The following is an 8,944-nucleotide window of genomic DNA, read 5'->3' on the forward strand; positions in this document are numbered from 1 at the left end:
TTACAAGCATCTGAGCCACATCCAGTGTCCTCCATCACTGGGCTCGCTGGGAACAGGTGAGCTGGAAAATAGCCTGGGTCTGCCTTGCTCCCCACTCCCAGCACCAAATCTGAGTTGAAGACCTATGGGTTCAGGCCCACTGTGGACAAAGGAAGATTGCTGACTGGATCCCATGTGGGGACTTCAGCAAGACACATGGGTAGATGAGGACTAATCACAATCAGGGCCAGGCTGGGAGGAAGGCAGCTCTATCCCCAGATGCAGACACTGTGGAGGACATTGCCCTTCATGGAACAGGGGCCAAAGATCTTCTTGGGCTCTGACCAAGTGGATATGTAATTCTCTTTCTTTTGATGGGGTCAGGGAGATAGAAAGGGAATGGGTTAAGGCAAAATTATGGGGAGAAGATCGTAAGTGTTCTTTCTCCAGTGTTTGACTTTATTGTCATCACCATCAGCATCATTATCTACAGCAGAACACTTTTATTGCATTGTCTTAAACCAGGCACTGTGATAGATTCTTCTGAGTCTGTGGTAATTAAAATAAACAAGGCCTTTTTATAGAACTAAAAAAGGACCCAATGGTCCCATTTGGAGTAGAGTTTGGAGTGAATGTGAATGATGTCAAGAAGAGCATGATAATGGCTGTCATAGAATTGGAGTTCTGTGGAGCCCTAGAGGGGAAAGGGGACCCTCTTCTGGCTAGGGACACTTGAATTGGGTTCATTAAGAACATCATATTTGATCTGAGCCTTGGAAGAAATGTAGAATTTTATAGAAACGGTCAAAATGGACAAGCCTGAATCTGAGTAGCACAAGTAGGATAAATTTGCATCTGCTCATGTGGCTCTGCATCTTTCAGGGAGATTTTATTTCTCCTTTGGTATTCTGGGAGTACCCTGTGCAAGGGTCACAAAGCCACAGACTTGGAAATAACCTGCTAGAGCAGTGAACAGGGATCCCCAGCCATTGTGACCATCTAGGACAAGAGGCCAGTGTTCCCCCGACCTGTCTGTGCACCTGTCCATGGGGTTCATTTCTTTCCCAGCACAAAGACCTTGAGGGTGAAATCTGCTGTGTCACAGTCCATGAACCAAGCCTTCAGGATGAACAGTTTCCTTAGAGCTCCCTTCATGTCCTTGTTCCTTAGGCAGTAGATGAAGGACACTAGTGAGAGTGGCCATTTTGGCATATCTTGAGGGCCTAACACCTGACTGCAAACTCACATCAGGTCACTAGCTCTCTCCTCAGACTTGAGCCTTTGTGGCAGGGTGCCATTATGGTGGTGCAGCCATAGAGGACTGTATCCTACCCAAGGAAGCTCAGCCCTTGTGTCATCACATCCAGGGAGTTCCTGCTCATGTTCCCCAGCGCCGGATCAGAGGGCGGCTGGCACAGTGCAGCTGTACCCAAGAGAGCTGCAGGGTTCCCAGTCCTCAAGTGCAGTGCCCCAAGGGGGTAGACCCTCAGACAAAGGAAACCAAAGGGAGCACTTTTCAGTGTCTGAGAGCTCTTTGCTTGGGGCTGTGAGTGGCTGTTCCACTTTCAGTAGAGACACAAACTGTCTGCACAGCTCTGCAAGGAAGGAGTGAAATCTTGTCCCACTGGCCAAGTGGCCTCTTTGCTTGAGCACAGGCATAGAGAGAGGGCTTCTCCCCCATCCGACCATTGCTGCAGAAACAGCCCTTACTGCTCCCTCAGGAAACTGGCACAGGCCAGCAAAAGGGTAAAAGGGCGGCTTATCTGGGGCTATGAGGAGGACAGTGGCTTGACCTCCCGCCTGTGCTTGTAAAAAAGGTGGGTCCCCTTGGGGAGCTGCAGTGTTCCTCCCACAGAAAGTGGGAGAGCTAGAGAGCAGAAGAGCTGTGTATTCGGGGCCGTGGGGGGAAATTGCACATTGCAGCCGTTTCCAGAGGGCACAGAGGTTTAATGTTGAGCTGGAGGGCAGGCATCTCCTAGTCTCTGGGCTACACTGCAGACTGGAAATAAACAGTAGCGTCTGGCTGAAGTGAGTATCACAAGCACCAGGACAGGAGCATAACAGGGAAACAGATCACATTCCTGCCTGAGGTCTCAACACCGGACAGACCCTCCCCTCTACGGAGACCTCGGGCATTTCACCAGGAGCCCAAAGATTCCTCGACGCCCCCATCGGGGCAGGTGCTTGTACCAGCCACTGGGGCACCCGAGGGCGGGCTTGCTTGGTTAAGCTCCGCACAGCTTCTCCACCCCTTCCACGACTGAGCGCAGTGCCCAGGCCACCACTCGCTCCTCTGACCACCAGGACACTCTAACCAGAGAGCTTCTTCCCCCATAAAGACTAAGCATAGACTTACTAGTACCACCGCCTGCTCTTACCTGCAAGTGCCCTCTACTGGCCTGGAGGTCGAACTGCACAACTCAATACAAAATCTGCTGGCACAAGGACAGAATGTTTGGGAATGAGACCTTTTGCCACCCACAAGAGGCCATGACCCTGCCCACATGCACAGCACATCACTACTACAAGCAGCATTTGGGAAAGCCACCACACTAAGGCTATCTATTAATATAACTGAGGAATTCATACAGAGTCTTTGCAACTGAAAGCTCTCAGAAGCAAACGCAGATGACCTTGCTTGACATACATTATAGTCACATCCTCAAGCGGAAATAAAAAGTTCCATCCAAACAAAAGTAAATTCAAAAATAACAAGAAGTGACAGTTTCTCCACATGGGAAGGAAGCCCCATGAAGTTTTGGACTAGCTAATTACCTACTAGAGCAGCCCTGGTGTCAATCAAAGACAGTGAAACCTGAGTTCCTTCTGCCCTGTTTGTGCATCCCTGGGGCACAGACACAAAGCTCCGGGGGGTGGGGTGGAGTCAGCTGTGAGACAGAGCACAGAATAAAGCCTTCAGGTTAAACAGTTTCCTTAGAGCTCCCTTCATGTCCTTGTTTCTCAGGCAGTAGATGAAGGGATTCAGCATGGGGGTCACCACCATGTACAACACTGAAGCCAACGAAGCCTTGTCAGGGGAGTGGGAGGATGAGGGACTCAGGTAGACCCCTGTGATGGTCCCATAGAAGAGTATGACCACAGTCAGATGGGAGCCACAGGTAGAAAAGGCCTTCTGTTTACCACGGGCAGAGGGGACCCTGAGCACAGCAGACACAATGTGTGCGTAGGAGACAAGAATGCCAAGGAAGGGCATGAGGACAATCGTGCCCCCCAGCAGCAGAATCATAAGCTGGTTGAGCTGGGTGTTGGAACAGGAGAGCTGGAGCAGGGGAATGAGGTCACAGAAGAAGTAAGGAATGACATTGCTGTCACAGAAGTCCAGCCGTGCCATGAGCAGAGTGTGTAGCAGGGAGTGGAGGCTGGCAACAAGCCATGAGCTTCCCAGCATCAGGGCACAGACATGCAGACTCATCTTGGAGGAGTAGTGCAGGGGGTGGCAGATGGCCACATAGCGGTCATAGGCCATAGCTGTTAAGAGGAAGTTGTCCATGTTGGCAAGTAGGATGCAGAAGTAGATCTGGGCTAGGCAGCCACTGTAAGAGATAGACTGAGTCTGTGTCTGGATGTTCACAAGCATCTTGGGGACTGTGGCAGAGATGAAGCAGAAATCCACCAGGGAGAGGTTGCTGAGGAAGAAGTACATGGGAGTGTGGAGATGGGCGTCTGCGCCAATGGCCAGGATGATGAGCAGGTTCCCTGCAGCGCCGACTAGGTACATGGCAAAGAAGAGCCCAAAGACCAGATCCTGACTCTCTGGCTGGCTGGAGAGCCCTAGCAGGATGAACTCAGAGGCCCTTGTGTGGTTCCTGGTCTCCATGGGCAACTCGTCCTGCTGGGAGAGCCAAGCAGTCACAGAGGAGTAGGAGGTGGAGGTTTCCATGCCTCCCTCTGTCCTACCTGCAATCTCTCAACTCACACCTAGTCACATCACTGTGCTCATTTGGTACAAACCACAAAGAAGGCTCTCAGACTATTTAAAATAAAAACCCAAAGCCTCAAGTAGGGAGCCCTACAGCCTTGACAGACCCCAACGTCAGGGTTTGGTTTATGTTACCACTAAAATTCTGCTGGCTCTGGACTGACTGAGTAAGCCCCATCTCCATCTGCCATCACTCAGTGGAGAATGCTGGTGGTGTATGGCCATGTATTCAGTGGTGGCAGCAATGAGGGTGTTACTTAGAATGTTTTATCCCCCCAATTTTTATCACACTTTCATTCTTTGATATGAGCAATTGATAGTGTCTCAAGGTTAAGTAAAGAGCTATAGAAATGTAGTTCCTCCCACTCCCCACGAGAGGGCCACCAGAGGTCATTTCCATATGGAATTGTGGGAGCACAATGGCACATATGCAGAACTAGAGGGTACCGTCTGTACACACCTTCCTTCCCACACACCTCCTTCCCCTTCAGTACTTTGTCTCCCTTAGTCCCGGACCCCCGTAGAGCCCAGGGCTCATGGGGCTTTGGTTTCTTCTCATCACCAACTCTAGGTACCTTGGTCCTGTGCTGATGCTGGGAATGGAGTAGGTCCAGGTAGCCTGAACAGAAGTGCCTGCTGACTGGGACAGCTCAGCCAGTGCTTTTGCTTGGGCTTACCCAGGAAAGGCCTCACCCCTGGAGAGTGATCACAGACAGGTGGGAGTTGCCCCTGCAGATACCAAAGAGAAACTGCAGGTGTAACATTGCTCAAGGTCACCGAGGTTATGGCAGGCCACATGGGGATTCCACTAAATTGGAATTCATAATAGTTCAGAGAGACTTCAGCTGAACTTTCATTAGACATAGCATAAATTCTTTTTCATGGCTTTACAAGGAAGAGTAGGATTTAGGTCCTAGGAGAAAGCAAATCTATAAAGAGGAAGGGGAAAAAGGAAAGGTCTGGGGTTAGTGTGCTGATTGGGGATGCGGCACAGGCAATGGGGACATCAGTCTGGGAGGGCTCTGAGGGTGGGGTCCTGGACCCTTGGAACTGGGTGGTGGCAAAAAGGGAAATCCATCTTGGGAGGCTGACTTCGTCCCTGCCAGGATGTTGCTGAGGTCCGGTATGCTTGGAGCAAGGAACTTACCAATGCAGTCAGGCAGGGCAAAGCTGGGATGGAGATCTCAGTCATGAAGGAGTTCCCAGCTGGGTTCTTGGCCTGTGCTGAGAGCTGTTCCTTTGTATAGAAGATAAATGGCCCATTTTGAATTGGTGTTTTACTGATTTGAGTCTTTTAGAGACCAATCCTTTGTTCCTTTGGTAGGATTTTTTTTTTTTTTTTTAAAATGAGAACCGTAAGATGGAAACGCAGAAACCTAAGAAGAGAGAAATGTATTTGTTGATAAGAATAAATAAATAGAAACATATATGATACTTGACATGGCTGAGATCTTCATCTGATCTGGGCTCAGTAAAGAGCTTTTATGAGGTGACGTGAGAGAAAAGAAACAATAGAGGACACTACTCTCATTCACGAAAAGCTTCCAGTCAGATGTGAAATATTTACATCAATACCTAGAGCCAGGAAGCTGACACTTATTGAGCACCTGCTGTGTGTCATATACAGGGCCAGCATGTACACATGTTTAATTCCATCCTGACGCCAGCCTAGACGAAGTCAGCATCATTATTCTTCTTTTACAGATGAGTAAACTGACACACAAAGGGTTTAAATAATTTCCCCCAAAGACATCAGCATTTGATTCTAGGTCAGTGTGATTTCAAAGCAATTCTCCTTCATTTCATGGCTTCGAAAAGACACAGGAACAAGTGCTACTAGGAATCTTAAACTTGAGGTATGTGTATAAATGGATGGGGGGGGGTCCTAGGGTAAGCAGGTTGGAACTGGAGTAGGTGAATGATGCAGGACATGGTTGGGGAGGGAGAATCTGTCCTGGGGAGACAGCACCCATTGGTGTGGCAGCAGGGTAGATGCTGAGGGTGACAATGCAGGTGAGCAGGGAGACAGTGTGTGCAAGACAAAGGCTTGACCTTTCCGTGACTAATATTCCCTCCCAACCAAGGGTGTCTCTGTCCTCCCTTCACTTCCAATACTCCCAATTTTTCCCCATAGATATAGGAGAAGAAAAATCTTCTTGTTACTACTTCCCAGTTATTAGAAAAATTCTCTTTCCAAGGATTTCTATTTTAAGGAAACTAAAGCTGAGAAAGTCTCACTAACAAGAGAAAGGGCTCTCCCCCTAGCTTCTGGATCACTGCTGTCATCATGAAGATATCTCCCAGTTTAAAACTCCGCCCTTGACCCTCATGGTTTATCAAATAAAAATAAACAACTACTTAAAAATATATAAAATATCCCCAAAGATGCAAAAAGAAGTAAAAAAACATGAATATAATACTAATACAGAAAAAAATATAAAGTTATTAAATAGTTTCTAAAAGGGCATCTGGCTCCAATGAAGAAAAATGTCTAATATTCTAGGAACCAATAATTCATTTGGCAATTAAAAAATATAAAAATGATGTCAGGTTAATTATCTCAAAATGGATATAGTAATAATGTTTGTTTAAAGGTTGTGTTTTGAGGATTAAATAACAAAATGCACATAACATGCTTAGAATAGTGTATTGCACATAGTACACACACTGTGAACATTAGCTATGATTATTATGACTATTATTCAATTCACATTTAGAGGTAAATATGATTGTAATCCCAAACTAAACATAGACAATAAAAAGAATGTTTTAGGCCAATTTTGTTCATAGAAATAGATACAAATGCCACAGATAAAACATCTACAAATAAAGAAAACAATATTTTGAAAGAATTAGCTATTAACCTCAAAGAAATCTATTAACCTAGTTGATCACAAAATATCAAAATAATGTCATTAGATCCAGATAAATTTATCATCCAGATGAATTTATCATTGCCTTATAGATTAAAACTCTCAAAATATTAGAAATGTTTCTTTAATATAAACTGTGTATTTTAAAATGAGTCAACATTTTTATTGAAGAACACTTCAAAATTTTCCTTAAGAAGACATGAATGTTCTCTGTTATTATTCCTCATTTAACATTGCCCTAGAAATGCTGGTGATGTCTATCTGAAAATAAAAAAAGAAATAAAAACATAACATTTTGCAAAAGATATATTTATAACTAAGCTATTAAAAGAGATAAAGCAATTGTTAGAAATAGTTTAGCAAAGATGCAGAGTACAAATCACACAAATATGAATTAATTGCTTACTGATATACCAACAGAAAATAACATTAAAAGAAACAATGGAATAGATGATTTTATTCCCACTAATGGTGAAATTGAATATTTGAATTTGTATTCAACTTGAAACATAAAATATTTGTTCAAAGAATGTTATAACAGATAAAGTTAAGGAATATATAAGATATAAGTAGATTCTAACTGAAAGGCATACATATATTCAAATGACTATAATTTTCAAGGAAGTATATAGATTATGTTATTATCTATATACTAAATTTGTTAATTTACTTAACTTAATAAATTGATAAATGTACAATATAGACCAGGGAATGTATTATGTACTTAAATGTTAGCTATTTAATTCTACTCCAAACTCTATAGATAAGAACTCTTTTCTAACTAGCAGAGGCTTACAGAGATTAAGTAAATGTGTAAAAATGTAAGAATTTAATATTTTGGACCACACAAGAGGAAACAAATCAGATGAAAAAAGAAGATAATTGGTTCAAAGACATTTGTTGAAATATCATTCTTAAATTTTTAAAAATTTGAAACAACCAAATGTTCAACATAACAGGATATATTTGCAAAGTATAACATATCAATGCAATGATCACTACACAGTAAAAATGACAGTGTGTCAATTTCTAGATATTTGTCTATGACATAGATTTTAAAACTAGAACAAAAGATATCCTATACTACAGATGGAATTTGTGCCAGAATGTTTGTGTCATACATACACCAACAAAAGTAAGATACTAATTTGGAAAGTGATGGGAACAGACTGAGGTTTAATATCCACTAGTTTATCCCCTGCTGAGCTGCTTACATTTATGGTGATGTTGGCAATGAGGGAGGCCATTCTAGCAGTCATCTGCTCTGCTGCTGACCCTGTCCTTAGTGTCAGCAAACATTTTCTGAGGTCTCTTTCCAGATTAAACATTAGAAGGGATTGGAATTGCCAGACAACAGAATTTCTGGAGAAGCCTCCATTGTAGGGAACGAGGGCAGGGACCAAGAGAGGTTTTCCATGAACCAAATCCTGTGTGACTTAGGAAGTCTGAACTCTAGTAAAACAACGAGATTGGATCCCTGCCTAGATTCCAAGGTCCCCTAAAGGTTTCAGGTTCTGCTTGTCTTGGGGAAGTAGAGGAAGAGGAGATGCCTTTTGCCTGAGACATTTAGGGGCTTTGGGGGAGCAGGATCTCTTCCTGCACCCACATTGGCACTGACCTGTCAAGTCGTCTGATTTCTGTCCCTGCCCCCTCCTGAGTTGCTCCTCCTGTTTAAGGAGGGCAAAAAGCTCACAAGCAGCCTGAAGCTGGAGACACAACCCTGGGCCCCATGGAAAGCAAGATGAGAAAGCAGTTGGGTAGATGGCAGGGTGGGGCAGGAGGTGAGGAGAGCAGAGCCCCATTCCCTGATTCTTGGGCCAAGGAGAGGTGTATGGGTCTCACACTTGGATTATTTGCAGGGCTACTCTTGGGCTCTAGGGAGCAATCTCCATGGGCATGGTTAGAAGGAATTATGCAGTAATTGCCTGGGGTCCTGCTGGGACCCCATGTCTCCTGGGCTCCAGGATGCCTTACAATCTCCTTAGGGTTTTTCCACTGGAAAGTGATTGCCCTCAGTGGTTTAATTTTCTACTTTTGTCTCCAGGGGAAATCTTCACAATTTCATACTTGTTCTCTTCAGTCCAGGGAATTTATCTTGTTGATTCTATCAGATCAGAAACTCCAAAATTCATGTTGATGACTCTCTTTTAAA

At 44.5% G+C, this 8,944-nt stretch overlaps 1 protein-coding gene across 1 annotated transcript; it reads right to left on the bottom strand.

Moving 5' to 3' along the window:
• Window positions 1–2,863: 2,863 nt before the first annotated feature.
• LOC105868220 (olfactory receptor 1f45-like) lies at window positions 2,864–3,880 on the bottom strand. The gene has a single exon (XM_012758812.2). It carries the CDS (start codon window positions 3,878–3,880, stop codon window positions 2,864–2,866), a length of 1,017 nt encoding a protein of 338 aa, XP_012614266.1.
• Between the last annotated feature and the right edge of the window lie 5,064 nt (window positions 3,881–8,944).

Source organism: Microcebus murinus, chromosome 19 (genome assembly GCF_040939455.1).
Source record: "Microcebus murinus isolate Inina chromosome 19, M.murinus_Inina_mat1.0, whole genome shotgun sequence".
Lineage (NCBI taxonomy): Eukaryota > Metazoa > Chordata > Mammalia > Primates > Cheirogaleidae > Microcebus > Microcebus murinus.